The 23,090-nt window shown below is 38.4% G+C and overlaps 1 protein-coding gene across 1 annotated transcript in view; it reads right to left on the bottom strand.

The window, feature by feature from the left end:
- The window catches only part of DMRT1 (doublesex and mab-3 related transcription factor 1), a gene marked incomplete at both ends in the record, with an annotated part of 81,082 nt that extends 58,752 nt beyond the window's left edge, over positions 1 to 22,330 (bottom strand). The window contains 2 exons of the mRNA XM_081317847.1: positions 14,954 to 15,137; positions 22,010 to 22,330. Coding sequence (XP_081173973.1) covers positions 14,954 to 15,137; positions 22,010 to 22,330 — 505 coding nt within the window. The remainder of the gene's footprint in view (positions 1 to 14,953; positions 15,138 to 22,009) is intronic.
- Between the last annotated feature and the right edge of the window lie 760 nt (positions 22,331 to 23,090).

Here is a 23,090-nt window from a genome sequence, read left to right as displayed (position 1 = left end):
AGAGAGAACAGGATTCTAAACTTTTTCTAACAAAACTCCCATTCTCTTACGGGCAGGGCTTTTTTTGTCATAGAACACCCAGAGTGGAGTTCTGGCACCTTTTTTGGATGGAACCTTGTAGGGTAGGCAAGGCAGATTGTATGACTTGTGTGAGTTGCGACACCTTTTTTTTTTTACGAAAAAAGCACAGCTTATGGGACAGTCTTATGATTCTGAACACTTCCTACCATGGGCATCTGCTGGGGCAGGGGTGGAAAACTATGGCCCCTTTATGACCTGTGGACTTCAACTCCCAGAATTCCTAGCCTTAACAGCCAGGTAAACAGATACTTAGCTGTCTAATGCTAATGCCCCTCTTTGAGGGAGATGAATGGTTTGGAAATATCAAATATAAATAAATAAATACACCACGAGAAAGAAACTTTAATGACCCCACTTTGACTTTCTTTGGTATAGTTAGAAGGAAAAATAGCCTCAGGCTTGTTATTTTAGCCCATATTAATAAATAAAATTCTATTTTTTTTGTATATTTCCTGACCTGGCCTATTTCAAAAGAGCCGACAACGGGAAACCAAAAGGGTAAGAGTGATGCAAGTAACACACATAATATCATTACAGAAGCCCACCCAGTTTCCATAGTAGTATCCAGCTCATCTATTCCACATCTTTCCCAATCCCCTCAGGAAGGATCTTGGAATAGAGTCTTTTTAAATAAAAAAAAATTAAAAAAATAAGAAGAATGACATTCCAGGTAAGATGGTTTTGGAAGACAAGTTATCCTGAAAGATGAGAAATCAACTAATCAGTCAATCTGTAATAAAATAAATGGAAAGATATGGGAATAGAAGAATTTGAAAAATAAAAACTAAAAATCCTGAATGCAACATCAAAATGTAAATTACAGAAAAAATTATTGGCAAATTAAAAAAGTTAATTTCTTCTAAGGAAAAGGAGAATAGGGGTAATTCTAAAAAGATCTTGGAGGCAAATTGCTTCTTTCCTGGTTTTCTGACATAGGTTTTGCATTAAAATGTTTCTCTTTGGTTTAATGTTAGGAACAATTAAAGGTATTTATATAAACAGTAAAAAAGGACTGAGGAAATTGAACCTTTTAATATGACAATATCTGTTCAAGAAAGTCCTCATTTCTCAATCTTATGTCCTCATATTTAAAAGGAAATATACTAGGAGAAATTTACACAGTTGTTTAGCAAGTCAACATTCATGTCTTTTACTAATTTAACTAATAAAAGAAAGCATATTCTTGAGAAGGAGCATAAACACTTGCCACTTTTTGAGAGAAAATGATGATTTAAATAACGAACAAATTTACTCATAAAAAGGTATGCAAAGCTTATATACTGTATTTAAATGTGTAATTTGATTTAAATTAAAATACATACTAATTCATAAGGGTGTTGATACAATATAGCCCATTAGAGGGATGCTCACAAATAATCTCTATAATCTCTGATCGTATTCTGTAGTAATTTTTAGAAATTAATTAAATTAAAGATTAAATTAATGATAGTTATGCTTCTAACAATTGCATTGTTTTCATTAACTTACAATAAATGAAATGATAACTCCCTTCCATGTAGACTTGCCCTGTCTGCCAGAGTGGAGTTTATATAATTAGAATGATACATGTCAAATAATCTCAAAGAAGTTACGATAGTAGTATCTAAAATATTATTAATTTTTTTTCAAAATTTCTTTGAACCTTGCCACAATGCATATTATTGGGTACCATAGCATTATATTATGTCAAGCATAATTGGCAGTTTTGTGAAAAAATTACAGTAGTTGTATTCTAGCTGTGAAATAGAAACAGCCTATAATCCTAAAAACTACGTAAATTATAAAAATGAAAAGTAAACAGAATGGAAAATTCTGTTAGCAGTCACAGAGCTAAATAGAAAAGGACCCACTGGATCCACAAATAAACCAGCTCCCCATAGCCTCTGTCTCTTTGTGAACCATTTCCATCTGACTTGGATTATTTTTTATAGGCTATGTTGTAGGTGCTTACATTTCCTTGTTTTATTCTCCTTTGCCTATTCTTACAGATCAGGGGTGTCCAACTTTGGCAAATTGAAGACTTATGGACTTCACCTCCCATAATTCCCCAGGCAGCATGTAAGGGAATTCTGGGAGTCGAGGTCCACAAATCTTAAAGTTGCCAAGGTTTGACACCCCTGTTATAGTCCATAAATCTGATGGAAAATATGGAAATATATTTTTAACTGAGCCCTAAACCTCTACCATATGGGGAAAAGGTAAGGGTTAGCACAATTCAGGCTAACATATATTCTCCATTTCTCTGTAGGACTATGGAGTACCTACAATTCTGCAGTTTAATCATTTTCCTAATGAAGAGTTAAGAAAAAATCTGTTCAATATTCTAAAAAGAAAGTAAGCCGTCACTAACTGTATATAAATATTGCTTACTATAGCTATACACAGTGCCTGGGCCTCATCCTGTTGATGTCTATATTTAGCTGTATGCTCCTTACTTGCCATTTCTAACTCCAGCTCTCTTGATCCCTCAAACAAAATGGATTTTGAGGCATTCTGAGACTGCTAAAGACTATCCACTGAACTCTGTAATGTGTACAAAAGGCTTCAAATCGGAACAGTACAATTGTTGTAAATATTATCAAGCATTCCTATAAGGCCTATCTGCACAAGGGAAGACAGTTCTGGGGGCAGGCACCGACTTTATCAGGAAAGACGTCAATGCCTAGTGTCATGTGATTCTCAAGGATGATGATTATTATTTTTTTGGCCAGAAAAAGCACTTGGCTCTGTTTTAAATACAGTGAAAGAATCATAGTATTTTTCCACCCCATTGAAAAGTTGGCACAGTTGCCAACAGCGGACATTAATACTAAAAATTGATCCACCCTATTACATTGTGCGCAGCAGTGTACTATATTGATCAAATGCACTGATTTATATTCTTGTGGATAGGTTCTTCCATTTGTTATACAACCAGGCATTCCAAATTATTCATTGCATTAAAAATTCCAGCAGGCAGTTGTTGAAAGTCATTTAAAATTATCATTTAATGCACAACTTGTTGACAGTGGGCTCACAGTCTGATAACCATCTTCAAGGGACCAAGATGTTACGTTTTTAAAAATGTAAAGAAGATTACAACTAACTGGCATTTCATAGGCATATTTCACTTATTAAATGATACTCAGTAAATGATCAAAGCCAATCCAAAATTAGATTTGTCCTAAGAAACAAGACAGTGGCCCCTACCCTAAACGTTTCACTAATCTTAGCTTCACTGGATAAAAGGGCACCTAGAGGAATCCTTGAGTGTTACATTAAGAACACTTTCATGGTTTCAAACCCTTAAATTAGAGTTGGGCAATATAGCTCTATATGGAATATAACTTCCATATGGAATGTGTGAGGCTATTTCTTTAATTTTGTTTTAATTCCATTTATATCCCGCCCTTCTCCGAAGACTCAGGGCGGCTTACAAGCTTAGCAGTAGCCTTCATTCTATGTATATGCCTGCTTATTAGGGTTTTCACACACACACCCCAAGCGGCATTATTACAAAGTCAGCTTAATTGCCCCCAACAATCTGGGTCCTCATTTTACCTACCTCGGAAGGATGGAAGGCCGAGTCAACCTTGAGCCTGGTGGGACGCGAACCTGCACTAATTGCAGGCAGCTGGTGTTACTTAAGGAGGCATTAGCCCACCCCATTTTGGTGATGTGGGAACTAAGGGCCATGTTGAGTTTTCATTCTTAGATGAAACTGGAATGATTTTTACTCTTTTCACAACTTAGGACAACAAATAAATGCCTTAAAACTGAGATTAAGGCTTCCAATTTGACACTAAAAATCCTGCAAAATACAAAGAAATGTGAACCAAACTTTATGGATGCCAGAGTCTAGTGACTCCATGAAAACATCAGCAATACCCCTTTCAGTCACTAGTATCTATACATGAAGCATGGCTCTCCCTACTAACAATGTTAGACTTCTCTGTGTTAAAAATTACACAGCATTAGGGAATTATATCTCTGCATTAGGCTGTCACAGAGTTTATCTAGGCTCTTCTTCCTACAATTCAAGTCATAGTTATTTATGAACATCTAATCTCTAATTAATGGTATCTACTGTTGGAAGTTTGGAGTACTGTAGTTGGAATAATTGAATAATTTACATCCAAGTCATAAAACCCATGAATTGAAGAGGAGGAAGTGTTCTCTGACATTATGCTGGTACCACTCTCACTTTATCTTGGGGACAAGTCAAGGGCAGCTTTCCATAGGAGATCAACATTTATAATCTCCCTGAAAAACGTTGTTCTACGTAAGACAACAAACTTGACACAAGATGCTGAGCACATTCTGATCTGAACTTCTGTGCTAATTTGGAAACAGAGGTTACAGTTTCTTGCAACCGATGGTCAATAGGATTGTCATTTTCAGAAAGGAGTAATTCCCATCCCATGGGTTATGTTCCAAGAGTAAGAAAGAATTCCAAGCATGTGCAACTGAAAAGCTTTCTGCAGCCTAGTCTCTTGCACATATCAGTAATTAGAAATTTGGAGAATTGAAGTCCAACACATCTACGTGAACCAGATTGAGGAGGATTAACAGATAAATAGAATTGGAAGGGGTCTTGGAAGTCTTCTAGTCCAACCTCCTGCTCAAGCAGGAGACCCTTGACCATTTCAGACAAATGGTTGTCCAATCTCTTCTTAAAAAATGATGGAGCACCACAACTTCTGAAGGCAAACCATTCCACTGATTAATTGTTCTGTCAAGAAATTTCTCCTTATTTTTCGGTTAGTTCTCACCTTGATTAGTTCCTGTCCATTGTTTCTTATCCTGTCTTCAGGTGTTTTGGAGAATGGGTTGACACCCCCCTCCTTTTTTGTGGCAGTCCCTTAGCTATTTGAACATTGCTATCATGATACCTCTTGTCCTTCTTTTCACTAAACTAGACATACCAAATTCCTGCAACCGTTCTTAGTATGTTTTAGCCTCCAGTCGCTAATCATCTTTGTTGCTCTTCTCTGCACTCTTTTTAGAGTTTCAACATCTTTTTTATATCGTGGCAACCAAAACTGGATACAGCATTCCAATACAGGCTTCTGTTGTGATTCAGGGTCAGCCTGTGGGTTCGACAGTTGGGTCGGACGATTCAGAGGAGGAGGAGGTGGGTGTTGGAGAGGTTGCTGAGGGGGTTGGAGAGCTTGCTGATGAGAGCCCTCAGCCAGGCCCCTCCCATCTGGTCACGACGGAGACCCAGCTGTGTGAGCCTGACAGCGTGGATGAAGATGACCCACAGCTGGCCCTGTTCAAGGACGCCCGACGCAGGAGGCAGTCAATCAGGAGTAAACAGAGGAAGGCAATGGGGCACCTCGGAAGGAGGCAGAGAGAAGCCACGCCCTGAACTGTTTTAAAGGGGAATGCGTGGGAGGGCTGGTTTGCTGAAGGCAACCGTTTGAATAGTTCCTGTTTCATGGTTCGTGTCTTGTTTTGCTCTATTTGCTTTTTTGTTCATAAATTTGGCAGGCTTAGTTCCAGCCTCTTGCCTTCTTGTAAAAGGGGTTGTCCCTGCCTTATCTGCAGGGCCGGTAGTAGGCTGGTACAGAACAGCTTCCTAAGGGAAGCCCTTCTCAGATTTTGATGACAATGAAAAAGATTTTTTTTTTTTTACAACTGTCCATTCACAATTACAATCTGAACCACCTGCATTTTTCCCCAGAAGGAAAATGAATGTCCTATTCACCCCTCACATATTTTTATCAATTTTTTCATGTTAAAAAAATGTTGCCTACTGAAGAATTGCCTATACTGTAGTTCACACATATTGAAACACATTATAATCATGATTTGCTGAATTAAGAGTGGTGGGGTTCACACATCATGCAAAGCAATAAACCACACTTCACAAGCCACACAGCCAGGTTGAAAGGTCAATAAACCCAAATTAAATCAGTAAGTTTATGACTCAATGTGACGCCCACACTAGTTAGAGCTAAGGGATAGAGCTGACTGGATACGAGGTAAATGATGGAAGGTAGCACTACATCATTGAAAAATATTGTATTGGAATAGGTAATTTTGAGAGAAAAAAGCTGAATATCCAAGCATAAATAACCCGACTTACAATTCCATAAACAGTAAAATCTAATATTAGTATAGATGCCATCAGACTGTAACAGGATATCAAAGACTAGGTTAAGTGGGGAGTAAGAGCCCTTTATGAATATCTAAAAGGGTAGACCTTGGAAAAGTAAGACTGGGATAAAATTATTATAAGCTCACTCTAAAAATAAAACTAGGGAGTATCTGCTGATAGATATTCTTCACATGCTACTTCAATAGAAGCTTCATTCTAGAATCTACAAAATGATAAATACAAGGAAGATTTTGGCAAAGAGAAGCACTCATTCAACTGTATGGCTCAGATGTGCTGCAAATAAAATAAAGCAACTACATTGCATCCCTCTTCCTCATTACCTTGTAGTAAATGCCTCTGAATTCAATGGGATGTCATTCTAAACAGACTAACAAAGATTGAACTACAGTATTAAGTTATCCAAGTGCATCTTTGAATAAGTAGACACACAAAGTCACAAATAAAAAGTTAAAATGTGTATTTAGAAATTACATTACAAATGGTCAAAATAAAATCAGCAATCAAGTCTGTTTGCTATCTTATAATTGCGGATTCTAGGATACAGTTTCTATTGAAGTAGCATGTGGTGAATTTCTAGTAGCAGATACCTCCCTTATTTTATACTGTTTCTTTACACAAGTTATTCAATATAGATCATACTAAATTAACTTTCCTGCTTACCAGATGGATTATCTGGATTTGGTTTAATGTGCTGTGTAAATCCAGTCGATATTGGTTACAAACGGTTTTTAATACATAAAATTAGTTTAATACGTTTCATTACCTAACTAGCAAACAAGGAAACAACCAGTTCAGAAAGCACCAAAAATTCCACAGATCCATCCTGAATTATAGATATTCTCTTCTATTGGTTTAATATAGGATTAATTCTAATAATGTAACAAGATCTATAGTGTAACAAATGAAACAAATCATGCTAAACTCAGTATGTTGTCTGAGCCAAATTATTGATTCCTACATGTTAGACTGAAGAAAAGCTAATAGACTGGGAAGGAACATATTCAAAGCTGAATACAACAAAATCAACCCATTTTCCATGCTGTAAAAAAATGACAAAGTTATTGCCCAGAAGTCCAGTGAGTGAAGTACATTGGACGGCATGCTAGATAGTTTGTACAATTTACCAGTGGTGGCGACACATACCAGTACTTCTATGCATATGAGTGCAATGGGAAGCACGGGATGTGCTATAGATGTGCTATTCTGGATTACATGACTGGAAGAGACTTAAAATAAAATAGTCACCAATATTCCAAGCTGTTGCCTGAGACTGCCTTGCCTATAAAGAATTGTTTTCCCCTTCACCCTGCAGCCTAATCTGGCTCATTTTTTGAACTCAATCTTTCTCTTGCTCATACCAAATCAGGTCTGGCCCTGTTCAATTTTTGCACTGACAGACAACTGGACAGAGTCCAACTGGTTAGAAAAACAAAGAAAAAGAAATGACGCCTAGGTTCACCATGTTGGGCTGTTGCCCAAGTCACTGGACATGTTTGGAAGCAAAAAGATACAGAAAACTATAACCCCCTGCCACCATCTGTAACTGTTCGGTTGTCGCAGCCGAATTATTCTAGCTCTGCCTCTCTGCATAATTAACTAGTCTATTTTTGCTTCTTTCAATCACTGCTGGCTGCAAGAAGTCCTTTGTAGCTTTTTTACATTCTGAGCTAGTCTTGTCTCCAGAGAAAGCTTTTTGGTTCAACCCAGGTTGCATCCCTCTTCTATGGGCAACTGCTTGCAAATTGTGAGTCTGACTGCAATAGCTACCTAATCACAAATATTTACTTCTTTGGAAAATATGCCTTTTTTAAAAAAAATATGTCATTATATATCTCCAGTCATCCTTTGTACTTTAAATAAGCTGGGAATTCTAGAAACCGTTGCTCCCCCAACATATCCGAAGGGCATCCAAATTGGGGAAGACTGCCGTACATTTTTAAGCGTGCACTTTAAAAGAAGACATATTTGCAAGTGCAATTGCAAACTCTTGATAGGACCATTTCGCTTTTGCTTTTATTTAATGGGAACCTGAGCCCATACACCATATCTCATACTATTGATGTGATCAGCAATACGCTTCTGTGCTTTAAAAAAAATTAAAGAACAGATGCCGATGAGTCTCTGTATGTCTGAGGCACTGTCCTTGGGAACGTGTTATCGATAAATCCTTTCCCCTTCATGGAATAAATCCTTCCCCTCTCATGGGAGTAAATTGTAAGAGAAAACTACATCATTTACTGCTTAGTGACAACTTTTCTCCCTAATGTTAATGGCTGCATGCAGATGGGGGAGGGGAGAGGAATGAGGGAAAATTTCCATAGTATTGTGATTAGGGAGGGAAAATTGAATCCAATTTAGCCCCCCACATTGGTGTTTTGAAAATAACTCCACTGCATACTAAACATTATAGATATATATATTTTAAATGCATACACAACATTACTGCTAGCCATGTCACAAATGCAACATGTTGCTAGGCTCTTCACTATCAAATATAAATAACCTACCTCTGCAGAGGTTGAAAATTGTCTCCAGAATAGTCCTAAGCAATTTTCTTAAATCCGCCTGCCAATGATGCTTGAAGCATTGCCTTGTGTTCCAACGGCCTAATTGAACCTTTAGTTAAGAAAGGAAGCGTCTCCCAATTTAATTATTTCCCTTTTATTTTTTAGTTTCAAGCCATCACTCTTGGTTATGTTGCTGCAAGCATTGTAAATAATACCTCCCCTTCCTTCATATTATTACCTCTCAAATATTTATAGACTGTTATATTCACCCACTCTCTTTCTACAAGGTATACATCATTTTTGTCATCCAAGTCTTGATCTATTCAGGTTTACCCACGTCCCCGTTCATAATGAGATGCCGCACTCTGAAGCAAGGTTCCAACGAGAGAGAAGAAAAGCAAAGTTAGACTAACTTCTTGATTTTGGCACTTCGATGTCATCAACATTTTCAGCCCTACCAATCTCACAAAAATAATTCAAAGTTCAACTTCCCAGCAGAATGCAAAGAATGTCTGTCCATTCGAGCTCCACATCTGCTCTATGTTTTTAGTTGATGTTGTGTGCATCTGTGCTGTGATTTGTAAAATCAACTTCTGCTATGAGAGAAACTGCCACGTGGCCAAAATATATGCCCTCTCTTGCATTTGAAGTCCCAGAGATGGTGGCGTTTGGATATCACTGGGTCAGCATCTGAAGCTCTACAGGAAGACTGGCTAAACAGCATCCAGGAGTCGGGAGGCAAGATAACAATGGTTATCACTAAATGGGAACTGACTCACCCTTCTCCAAAAGTTTAACAAAACAGTTGCCTTCACTACTCCTCCAGATGCGGTACAGCACTGGTGGGGGAAAAAAAATCCATTCAACTACTAAATAGAGGTGACAGCAAGAGCTCACACAATCTTTGATTGATCCTGGAAAAGGGCAAAGACCCTACATGACAATGGTATTCAAAGCTCATTAGATTGTGCTCTGGGAAAACTTCTCAATAGTTTTAAAAATAGGCCAGCCCTCTTCATCCCCACTAGGTGTATTGTTGATTTCATTTCCTGGACCTCCAGTTGCCAATACACAGGGCAGAACAGGCTGATAAATGCTTAACATTCACCTTGATCACCACTTCTAAGGACTTGGGAATGAGCTATTCAGGGCACTGATAGTTAACCATGGGTCTGGAGTACCTCAGGGATCACCTGCTGCCGGCATCAACTTCCCTCCGCCCTGTGCGTTCCCACAGAGAGGGCCTCCTCAGGGTGCCACCGGTCAGAGAATGTCATCTGGTGGCCCCCAGGGGGAGGTCCTTCTCTGTGGGCGCCCCGGATTTATGGAATCGGTTGCCGGTCGAGCTCCGGATGGCGCCCGACCTTCGCTCCTTCCGACGCGATCTGAAGACCCACTTATTCGAACAAGCCGGCCTGGCCTGATGGGGGGGGATTTTACTGTTGTTTTTAATATATCTATTTATTGTTTTAGCTGGGCATTGTGTTTAATTCTTTTTAACTTTTGTATCTTTATGTTTGCCCTGTTCACCGCCCTGAGTCCTTCGGGAGAAGGGCGGTATATAAATAAAATTATTATTATTATTATTATTATTATTATTATTATTATTATTATTATTATTATTATTATTATTATTATTATTATTATTATTATTATTATTATTAATTATTAACCAAGAATGGAATGGCATGGCTAAATTCAGCATCCATGCTGCATTTCTGTAACCAATATGGCCAAGAGACAGAAAAATAAATACTGTATGCTAGATTTTTATTTGTCGGAGGAAAGTCAACGTAGTAAATAATTAATAGTTATTAACTTTAGCTTCTCTCAAGCTATTTAAAGCTTTAACAAAACGAAAGCCATCTACCTGAATCTGAACTCAGATACGATCAATTGGTAAATGGCTAGCAATGATCAAATAGTGAATATATGCTCCTTGCAAAACTGGGTACCTACACAGCATTCCAGCTGAACACTTCAAATCATGCAGCCTCCATGTACAATGGATTGAAATACACCAGTTTGAATACTTAATAGGGTATTTATAAATTCAGAAGAGGTTTGCTTTTTCCCTTCTGTTCCAATTAGCCCTGCCATGGAGGTGGATTGTAGAAGCATCGTGACGATTACAGTATGTCCTTTTAATACTCAATTCTGTTAGTATGATATGTATGGTTATATTGTAGGAGAATATATGGATTAATTGGAGATTAAAATAATTCTAGCAATCCCCAAGTCTATATCAGTGAGACAAGACAGTATGTTGTTTCAATCCTGGTTTTTTTTAACATTTTCATTTGTGGAACTATATGGTTTCAAGTAATCCTTATAATTTATTTAACCATAAACTATAGATTGCAATCATTTAAATAAATGATCATTAGTGATATTTCCAGTATCATTTATTTTGTAAATAAGTATCAAACATTTGTACACAAGTTTTGCACATATATGCTAATTTGTACCACCAATTTATCTACTGACCATCTTCATTCCAGTAGTTTTTATTTTTTATGACTGAAACCATAAGCTATATGTAAACAAATGAAAAGGGAAGAAACATGATATTTTGTTTTTTAATACCAGTATCTTTCATATGAAATTTTTAGTCAAATCATCCAAATATTTGGAGTGGCCCAAATAAAAAAAATGGGTTTGCATGTAAAAATAGCTTTTGCCCATACCTGCAGAATTATTAATGTAGAGCTGTATTCATATAATAGCAGAGTGTTCCCACCAAATGTGATTAATGTATCCAAAAGAAAAATTAGCAATACAACTACTTTTTTCTGAGTCCTCAATCTAATAAAAGTTAAGTATTAAATTCTGGTCTTGCTAAATAGTTCAATCTCTTAAGAAAAGATTATGGAAGCACATTTTTAAATCCTATGAGAATTTGTTTGGGACAAAAGTAAGGGTTAACCAGGAGTGATTGAAAACAGGTATTAAACATAGCTATGTTGAAATTTTATAAAGCAGAACAAAGGAGGAGATAACTTTTTTCTGGCCAGATTTCACCAATATATGGATGAGAAGTCAAAAGGCAGAATAGGCCTTAAATATGAGGAAGGCTTGAATTTTACTTATACTATGGAGTCTTGGAGATTTTTTTTAAAAATTGCATTAAGACTTTTTTAAGGAAAGCTTTTTGATCTTAGCTGAAACTATACACCAATTCTTAATATGATGGTGGAGAGGTTCCAAAAGAATTGGATTGGGAGGCACAGATTTAGTTTTTGAACTAAAATAAGGAATAACCACCATTATAGCTAAAAAAGAATCATATGAACCAACCCCTTCACAACCAGATGCCTCCTTAGCAAACTATGGGGCCATAATCTGCTCAATCAATGTACAAGTGGTAAAAGAGAAGGCAGCAAGGGGAAAGATGGGTCAACAGTCCTTATTCTTGTTTGTCTTGCTCTTAAAAAGACAGAGAATATAATCCTTCCTGTTCCCCCTTTTAAATTATATATGAGAATTTGTTTTATTTTCCCTCAAGAGCAGTCTGTGCGTTCTTCTAACAAGCCACCTTTTTCTTTCTTTCTTCAAGAGATAAAAAATGATCTCTTGCAGAGGGAGCACACAGTTATGTGCTTTATGACTGCCCACGTCCTGTGACCAAGTCACATTTCAAACATACCCAGAAGCAGTCAGTGTCACACTTAAATTAAGATATGATTCTGAATGGCCCAAGCCCAGGAGAAAAGGACGGATTATGTTCTCTGTCATAATGAGAAAAGTACATAAGAAACACAGCCACAGTAAAAATACAAATCCCTCTTTCTCTTTCCTCACACAAACACCTTGCATCTTAGCTATCAAAAACACCTTCATAATTTGGTTTTCTCATGTAACTCATCCAGTTTCTCCTCCTTTATCATGATTGATGGTGATGTACTGTATTTAGGATACAATTTTAAGATTAGATTCTTTTTGGCAAGAAGTGCAGAATATTTAGCCTCAAAACATCCATTTTCAGGATTCCTTTATATTCTTGATCTCCACTTGCATAACCAATTTTAAAAATAAACACACCGAAACACAAATGACAGGACTGAGGAATGAAAATAACAGTAAGACCTCTCCTTGCCCCCCCCCCCCACTTCTGTTCGGTCTTACTTTTTCCCCCCTCAAGGAAGCACGGTGTGTCACCAGAGGCTTGAAAAATTGACTCTGGCCTTTCAATGTGCCATAATATTTCTGACCTGCCAATAAAATGGATACAGCGGAAAAAAACTTTTCTGGTACCTTGTATGATTTGTGCAGCTCTTTCACACCCTATTCCTCTCTCGGTAAACCATGTAGAGTGTGATGAAGTTTAAAAGAAAAACTGCTATACCTCTAAGGAAGTGGGAGGGAGAGAAAACCTTCACAAGCAAGGAGTGAACCCACTGCTTTCTGCAGTTGTCAAATGAAAAATCTGGTTGTCATGGGCCTGTGGACAATAATGGCGGCTGCTAAAACTGTCTCGACTAGGGAGAAGAACGAAACACAAATTATGAGGCTGCCTTTGACTTCTGTGACTTATTAAAGCTGTGCCTGAGCATTTATTTCTTTTGCTGGTATCCAATTCTGCTCAAACTCAAGAGGAACTTATAAATAAGAAATCATATACTGTATAGCATTCTGTATAGCCCGTTCTCAACAAGACTTACTGGCTGTATAAATCAGAATGAAGGAATTGGAAGTTCTGCATAATCCATAGATCTAGAGGGAGTGCAATTTTTCAAAGTAACTAAACTAAATTACAGGCTGCAGTTAAAATTGCTTTATTTTAAAGCCAGCTGAGATCCGAGGGTTTTTCAGTGGTCACTGAACTATGATTTGCAGCATCCTTCATTGCGATTCACATGTTTGAAGCTCTGGGTTTCAGCGAAAATGGAAGGTAGAGCCAAAGTGTCTCTTATGCAGCCACAACTTTCTTTAGGCTCATGCAACTTCACCACCACCTCAAGAAAGATAATGTCACAATGAATACCAGAACTACACCACACTTCATGAAATCTAAAACAGGGCTTTTTTAAAAAAAATATATTGAGAACTTGATGGAGGAAGGACAGAAGGAGACTAGGGATGAAAAAAAAAGTTCATGCAAATGCAGCTAATCCTTTATCACTAGCACTTTGCCATTTTATGTTATATTATGTATGTCTGTATGTGTGTGTGTATGTATGTATGAAAGAAATATATTTGCCATCCTTCTCATATTCAATAATTCTGGCCAACTTACAGAAAAAATATTAAAAGCGTTAAAAAATATTAAACTTGACAATCATAGAAACACAATGGATAAAATCGTTAACAAATAAAGTCATTAACACCAGATGAGAAAGGAGGGAGCCAGACATACAGGAGTGGGAAGGTGAGATTAAGTTTTAATTAGTCAACCAGCTCCAGTAAGAAGCTCTCCCATTGGGTCCCCAAGCCATCTGGCAGAGCCAGGTCTTAAGGCTCTTTTGAAACGTCAGGAGTGTGGGAATCTTACCCCACTTCAGGAGGTAAGACGTTCCATAAAGCTGGAGCCACAGCAGAGAAGGCTCTGCTCCAGGATCCCGCCGGCTGAAATTCCTTGGCTGATGGGATCCACAATATGCCCCCTCTGCCAATAGGCCACTCCTACTGGGGTGAGAGGGCTCCTCAAGTCGATTAGAATCATGCCATGCAGGGCTTTAAAGGTGATAACAAACACCTTGAATTGCACCTGGAAGCAAACTAGCAACCAGTGCAGCTCACAAAACAGTGATGTAATATGGACCCTTTTGAACAGGAATCCTGCAAATATATATTTTTAATTAATAGATGTTTCTGGCTGAAATGTTCAAAAGCCGTAGTCTAAAGTGTTTCTTCTGAATTACTGTCAAACTGAACAGAGTCTGAAGAAATAACATTGAATTTATGGACAAATGATTTAATTTGATTAAGGCAGGCTCTTCAACCTTAGCCAAAATGATACCTTTAAAACAGGGGTGTCAAACTGCCGGCCCGCTGGCCAGACGTGTCATGAGGAAACCATGCCCACCCCTTTGCCGGCAATGGGCAAAAAGTTCAGATACGTCTCGCGACGTGATGTCGCGAGTTTGACGTGTCTGCTTTAAAAGAATGCATGTTGTAAAGATGTAACATAAACAAGATTGTTGTACGTTCTTTATACATCCATCCTTGGTTTACTGAAATAAAATTAGATCTGAAACCCATGACAATCCAATTCTTTCCAGATCAAAGACTACGAAGGAGATCCCTTTACCCAGAGCATTACCTGTGGATGAGGTAGATACTACAGTTGCTGTGGTTGTTGACTGTGGTGGGCTGGTGCTTTCCAACAGGCAGGAACTGTTGGCGTTGTTTTCTTTCTTCACATACATTTCTGTGGCACTAGGCAAAGGGATGGGGTGACTAATCCCCAGCTCTTCCTCTTGGGCTTGCTGTCTTCTCAACGCAACCTGGAAAAGGGAAAGTTACACTGTATTTGCACTATCTGAAAAACAGCAGCAGCAAAATTGGGTAGTTTTCTTCATCTTAACACACACGAAAGGTTTGCAGATGCAAATTAAGATGTAATTTTAAACCTAAAAAATTGAAGAAGATAAAAGATAAAGATATTTTTTTTAAAGAACTAAAAGGTAAGCATCTACCAATAAGATTTCTAATTTGGCAGCTATCAAAACTTAGTTAACTGATATTTTTTAACCCTTTGCTTTAGCGAGTTTGGAAACCCCCTGGAATACAGACAAATTCAGATCCTTGGATTTGAAGGATCAATTACAATTATAATTAAATGAACCCCTTTTACTGAAAACCAGAGATGGAGATTCTCTTCTATTCATATTTTTTAACAAAGGATTTAGTCTAGTAGAGTGAGTAGGATTAACAGCATCTACCTTTCATAAGAGGAGATCAATCCTGACTGCTCTTTAGAAGGCCAGATCCTGAAGCTAAAACTCAAATACTTTGGCCACCTAATGAGAAGGAAGGACTCACTGGAGAAGAGCCTAATGCTGGGAAAGATCGAGGGCAATAGAAGAAGGGGACGACAGAGAATGAGGTGGCTGGATGGAGTCACAGAAGCAGTAGGCGTGAGCTTAAATGGACTCCAGAAGATGGTAGAAGACAGGAAGGCCTGGAGGAATGTTGTCCATAGGGTCGCGATGAGTCGGACACGACTTCGCAGCTAACAACAACAACCTTTCATAAACAAAATAATTTTTCATCTTTATCGCATATGCATGTCTTTTGGGCATTTCAGAATGTGACCCTTATTAAAGAAAAAGAATAGAAAGTACTTGATACAGAATTTCTGCAGTAAATGTGAGATTATTCAAAGCCCTATTCTGTTCTGGAGAAGAATTAAAATCACGTTTAAAGTTCAGAGGACTCATTTTGCAGAAATCTCACTGAAGCCAATCCAGGCAGATCTTTCCTGTACACTATTTTATAAATTATCTTATGCTTGTTTCAATATAAGCAAAGTGAAACACGACTATGTATTCTGGGCCACTTAATTGCACATATGTAAAATATATACAGTATGTCTCTCATTCAGAGTTACCGTTAAGAAATGGCATTTTTCCATAGCACAGAGCCTTTAACAGTTACATAATATTGAGCAAGAGTGTGAAAAATGTTTCAAATCTGAACTGTTCTGAACTCAAAAGATGCCTGTCTTAAATACAAAAAGACTAGTTCAATTATTTTGAAAGCGTTCTTAGCCGAAACAAAATTGTTCGGAGCAAAAAATGACTTTCAAAATGACTGGGATGGCCCGTTTCAAACTTGACATGTTCCAAACACACCAAATTTTGAGAATTAACTAGAAGGAATGGCTTTTTCAGACTGGTACAAAATGAAAAAGTAGGTTAACTGATAAGAAAGAAGCAGAATGCAGAAACAGAGGCAGATGTAATACCAGAGCTAAAGGAAGCAAAAACAGGCATTCAAATATAATTAAACCAAAACACATTTTAATATTTAATGCACCAGGAAGGAAAACATTAATAATCAAGTCAACTGATATTAATTCAATGGAAATGTAGAACTTTTGCATCTTTTTAACAGATTAAGTTTGGATCCGCTGAAGAGATAATTTTTTTAAATCTAAGAAAGCAATTTTTTCAAGCCAAGACACTCCAGATAAAATGTGCTTTAATTTCTATAATCCCAACAGCATTGTGGCTGAGGATGATGGGTGTTGAAGTTCAAAGCATCAGAGTCTGCAAGAAAGATTTGATCCTCACGCTCTCATACACCTAAGCAGCTACAACTTTATTGCAGCCAATAAAATTATAGGTAATGGTATTGAAATTAAACATTTCTGAATCAGAAATATTTCACGGCAACTAGGTCTGCTAGTGTTGGGCTGGGAAAATTTATTTTTCTCTTTGCTGCCATCTGGTTGTCATTCAGATTTTTGCAGCCCAGAACTGAGCGCCTTACTATAATTCCAGTTTTCACATCTAACAGGCTAGTACAGGGGTAGGCAACCTTGGCTCTTTTATGACTCGTGGACTTGGCTGGCTCAGGAATTCTGGGAGCTGAAGTCCACGAGTCATAAAAGAGCCAAGGTTGCCTACCCCTGGGCTAGTAGATTACAAGCTGTTTGCTTCCACACTGTTATCACGCAGTTCTGACAGGCATGTATTTACAATGGTTGAAGGGTCCTGGCGTCAAGTGATTGCCATTTGCAACCTTCCCAAGGAGATTCCAACAAGCAAAGTTAATGGGGAAGCCAGATACACTTAATGACTGTGTAATTCACTTAAAGACCACAGTGATTAATGACCATGGGAAAAAGTTTGTAAAATTGGGCATGACTCACTTAACAACCACACTGCTTAGCGACAAAAGTTCTGGTCCTTACTGTAGTCATAAATCAAGGACTACCTGTATGCCCTGGATTGCACAGGCTAAAATTCAATCCTTTCTTCAAAAGGTAAAGATTCCTTTGAGCCAAGCTTAACTCTGATCGGTCTTTGCCCAGACAGTCTTGTAGCAATACAGAAGAGATTTATTATTAGTTATTCTTTTTTTATATAAGTTTTTATTAAATTTTATAGGGTTAGGAAGAGGATATGACAAGGGGAAGGATCAGGATTTGGGATGGGGTTAGGATCAGGATTAGGTTAGGAACGGGATTGGGAACAACATTGGGGTTGCCCCTAATAACATTTTCAAGCTTTAGCAAACAGACTATTGTCCGGGTACATATGTTCAGTTAAGAGTAATTAATATAACAGTAAATAGCTATAATATATATGCTAAACAATACTCATATACGGTATCAATTAGCCAATACGTATCGTTCTCCTTACTAATCTATATTCAAAATAACATATCACATTCATTTCTCGCTAGTTTGTTTTCCTAACCATTGGTAAAATTTATCCCATGTTTTAAAATAAATTGAATCCTCTGTTTATCTGCACACTCTAAAATTTTCTTGATTAAAATCTCCTCAGTTGGTAGGTTTCATTTTTCCAGTATTGGGCAAACGCTACTCTCGCTGCTGTCAATACATGCAATATTAGATACTCATTACTATTAGTTATTCTTATTAGTTGTCCCCCCCCCACAAATTTAGCCTATAGTCTTCCAATTTCGGCTGAGTTTCCATTCAAGTATTAAGCAGATCAGTTTCAATTTAGCCTAGAAGCGAACTGATATACATGCAGAACCATAACTTCCCCCATCAGGTATCTTCATGCGTGTAAGACTAAAATTCCCCAAAGGGCGTGTGGTTACAATCACTGATGAAGACTGTTGTCCGTAACATTTAGGGAGCAACACTTTGGGAAGGCCAGATTAGACACTAAGACTTTAGTTTTTACACTAAACTCTCATATTTAAATATGAGACTAAATCTAAACTTATAAATGGTCCGAATAACAAAAGGTACGTTGCTTTACTACTATTATTACCTGACTTAGCCGTTTAGTAATGCTTTCTAGCATATGGTATTTAAATTGACAAAGTTTAGGCTTATCCTCATTCTTTTTCAAGAGATGACTAGAAACTCGGTAAGGTGCCGATATTCTACCTTTCTTCCATGCAGCTAGCATGAAAAACAAGCCAAGTAGACCAGCAGAAATTCAAAGGGTTGCTAAAGAAGGACAGGGACTTCTTGTCCTCTTTAGGTAGATTGCAGTATCTACCTAGTAGTCCTCACCTTATAACCATTCATTTAGTGACTGTTTGAAGTTACGACCGGACTGGGGGAAAAATGACTTATCACCAGTTTTCACACCTACGATGGTTGGAGCAATACCATGATCTAAATTCGGGTATTTCCGACATTTGGACTGTCTCGCTGGGATAATATTCACCATTTGTAACAGTCCCAGACAACGTCTGACAAGCAAAGTCAATGAGAGAATCCAGATTCACTTAACAACCGAGGAGATTTTCTTAACAACTGTGACAAAAAAGAATGTAAATGCACAGCACACTTAACTGTCTTGCTTAAAAATGAAAATTTTGGGCTCCATTGTGATCGAGGAGTACTTGTACTTAAATGAACATGCCAATCAAACAATAACAGCTAAAATATGAGATTATAATTCAGACATATATTACAAAACCGTAACTCAGATTTTTTTTTTACAAATGATTGCTAACAGAACCAGACTGTATTTAGCAATCACTTCTTTTCAGTTATGTAAACTGAACTATTGAAGAACTTTCTAAAGCCCTGTCCCATTTGTAATTTATAGAGGCATCAGTGTGCCTCTACTACCCAAGTTTCTTCCCTGATCATCTGACAGGTTCAGTCCATGATTTAAATAGCTTTATGCCATCATTTCCATTTATCTGTTAGCCCAGGGGTAGGCAACCTTGGCTCTTTTATGACTCGTGGACTTCAACTTCCAGAATTCCTCAGCCAGCCAAGCTGGCTGAGGAATTCTGGGAGTTGAAGTCCACGAGTCATAAAAGAGCCAAGGTTGCCTGCCCCTGTGTTAGCCAGCACCCAAGAATGACACGATTCTTCCACACTGTTCTTTACTGTTTTCATACCTGTATAGACAAAACTCTTGTCAGACTGAGGACTCTACTAACTGCATCTACAATATACTATGTAAACTACTGGAGAGGAGCTGTCTACACCCTCTTTCTCTCACATGTATTATCCAGACTTGAGTTGCCTCTTACTCCTCTGGACTGCACCCCGTCCCACCTGGGGAGCCTCCTCATTACATTCCATCCCAGGATTAGAATGGGTTTTACCCATTGTTCCATCATAGTATGAAGGCAGATTAAATCTGCAACTTCTGGCACCCATTCTTCATGGTGCGGAGGTCAGGTGATCAGCTGCAGTGTATTTGGGGGTTCATGGTTTGTGTCCCTGCATAACCTCTCCTCTCTGGTCACCGGTCTGCTTCTTTGGGTGCCACTTCTTATCTGCCACTATAAAGCTGACAGTGACCCTCTTACAAGTATAGAAAACCTCTTATAAGGTAAAAACTATGAACAAAATCAAAATTTTAAAACAATTCTTTGTAGAACTGCAAATTATCGCTATTGAATGCGGGCTCATTCAAGCTCACAGGTAAAATCATTTCCTAATGGCAATACATATTTTATTTACTTGTTACTTGCCAACATTCTTAAGATCAAAATTATTTTTTACCTACTAAGTCCATACAAATGAACAAAACCTCTTAAGAAATAGAGATTTTTTTATTACATCTTTACCTTCATTCTATACTCCCTCTCTTTACAAGCAATTCCCATTTATAGGATCCTCTTCCCAATCTTGGATTAATAGTAAAAAATGTGGTTGTTTCCTTTGGAGAATTTGAAAGAAACAGCTTAGGTTTAAAGGAGATGACTACTCTCTTCAGAAGAAAGTCTTTCCAAAAGACAAAGTTTGTTCATATCCACTTAAAGCAATCAACTATGGGAGCAACTTTTTTTTAAGATAAAAAGCAAAGCAGCGCAAACCAGCATAATAATTACCGAGACTGTAGTACAGGAAATTTTGACCTAGATAGTTGTGGTCTTATAAATCCCATGACATTCAATTGGACATTACTCTAGATAAGTGCAAAAATAGTATTTAACAATTGCCCTTTTGTAATGTCTTGAAAGTGTAAATCCATGTGGTTTCTGTGCCAATTTCTTTTAAAAAAATTAACACCCAGATAAGCCAAAGAATTGGGCATTGATGGTCATGCCATGTAATGGCATTCTACTTTTGACTTGCCAAACTGGCATTCTTGAGATGTTTTGGAATACAATTCCCATAACATCTGGAGATTACTAAACTGGGGGAGGCTACATTGAAAAAAAAACTGTTGAAAGATTATGACAGCAGTCTTTCCAAGTATTCAGAAATGGCATAAACAATTTTTTTAGTTTACAATTATTTGTAACCTTTAAAATGTTGATATTTGAAAACTTCAGTATAATTTTTCAAATTCCTCGTGATTCAAGCAAAACATTTTGAATAAACAAAAAGAAATTAAATATATATTAATTTACTGTTTTCCAACAGGAAGAATTTTTAATACAATGATTTTGCAACTCAAAATACTGAATACATTATTTTGCAAAAATATTTTTTTGCTCACTGAATTTTAAACGTTGTAACTGAAAACGAAGAATAAACATGTTAATGCTTGTGCAGTTAATAAAATTTGACGTCATTAAATCTTCATTGATTAAAAACTAAACCGATGGTAGGAGTCTTTCACTGAAGGATGAAAGGATGTAGGACTAGAACCTGCCACCTTTCCATCACCTTATTAAGCATTATTTTCACTATAAAAATCAGTCTCACGCTTACAAATGTTTATTTGCATTATCCATTGCACGATTTCTTTCAATCGCATCCCATTTCTGCTTTTCCTTTTAGAAACCGTACACTACATAAAAAGCATTGTTACTTGCAAGTCAATCCCAGAAAATTAGAAAAGCCCACCCTATCTAAAACGAATGCTAAGGAAGGGGGGAAAAACGTGAAAACAGACAATAACGTTGAATTACATAGTGGATATTATTTGGACAATAAAAAGGCTATGCCTACTTTTGCTGGAAACCAGAACAGTATCTTTAAGCTGTGCGGGATATACTTTTCTCCCAATTTATTCTCAACTCTGGCAACGAAGTTAAGGGTTGTTGCAAAAAAAAAAAAGCATCCGAGAGTTTTTTACACAGCAGGTCAAAACTACCCATTTCTCCGGGGTACAATTTTAGGCAACGAGGCAAGTAGCCTTATTTTCCAACCAGCACCACCGAGCGGCAATAAGGCCACCCTGTGCTTTTTCTGCCCCGGAGCCGGGTCCCCGCCATTTCTTCCTTGCTTAACCCTCCGGCTGCTCACCTGGGCGGCCATCACCCGTTGCCTCTCGGCGATCAAGCTGCATTTTTTACACTGGCAATCTCTCCACATGCAGAACCGCTTGTGGCCCTTCAGGGGTGAGGAGTAGCCGTGGTTCCTACAGCGCGCGCACTTGGGGAGACGCGGGGATTTTTTCCCCGCGGCGGTGGCGGTGCCAGCAGGGCCCTGGCTTAAACCTCCCGCGTTGCCGCCGGCTCCGGTGGCCGCTAGCCCGGCAGACTTCCCCAAAGGGCCCATTTTGGTCTCCTGGGCGTGATGCTCCGAGGAAGCCGACGGTTTACTGAAGGAGGTCTCGTTGGGCATCGCGCCTTTCGGAGCCAATAATTGCGAAGAATTGCTCGACTTTGCAAGGAAGGGTTCGATTTTAATCTGAGCCTGAAAGGACGGGCGAGGGTTCCCCGGAGGAGGCACCTCGCCTTGGCCTGCAAAAAGGGTTGCTTGGGCTTGGCTGCGGTCTCTGGAGGAGCCGGCTGGCAGGTGGCAGCAAAGGCGTGCAAAGTAGCAGCGCACCTCGTCCCTTTGCAAAGACGCGGGTCAAATGGGGAACTTGCTGAACTTTTTTGCTGTTTGTTTCAAGGTATATTCCAGAGCCCGGACCCGCTCCCGGGAGCTCTAGGCTCCACCCCCAAGACCTTCTGCAAGCCTGACCCCCCCTCCCCGGCTAGGCCCAGTCTATGAACTTCTTGGCAGAAGGGAGGCTGCAAGGCAGCCTTTGGCTCGGAAGCTTGTGGCAACTTCAGGTTTTAGCCCACTTGCAAATTGTCTGTGGAGATTCTCAGTCATCCATGTCGCGGTTGTCCCAAAGCTGCTTTTTCCAACCGGACTTACTTGGTTTGTTTGTTTGTTTCCCTTTGAAAACGTTCGCTTCTCATCCAAGAAGAATTGAAGAAGCTTCTTGGATGAGAAGCGAAACGTTTTCAAAGAAAAAAAACAAACCAAGCAAGTCCAGTTGGAAAAAGCAGCTCTGGGATAGCCCACTTGCAGTATTTGCAGCCTGCCGAAACGTAGTGGCGCGGTTCTTAAAACAACCGGGCTGGTCTTGAAGGCGCCACCGAAACTTCTT

Source organism: Vipera berus, assembly GCF_964194415.1.
Source record: "Vipera berus genome assembly, chromosome: 2".
NCBI lineage: Eukaryota > Metazoa > Chordata > Lepidosauria > Squamata > Viperidae > Vipera > Vipera berus.
The sequence above is the reverse complement of the archived record's forward strand: the minus strand, read 5'-3'. Positions and strand labels throughout refer to the sequence as shown.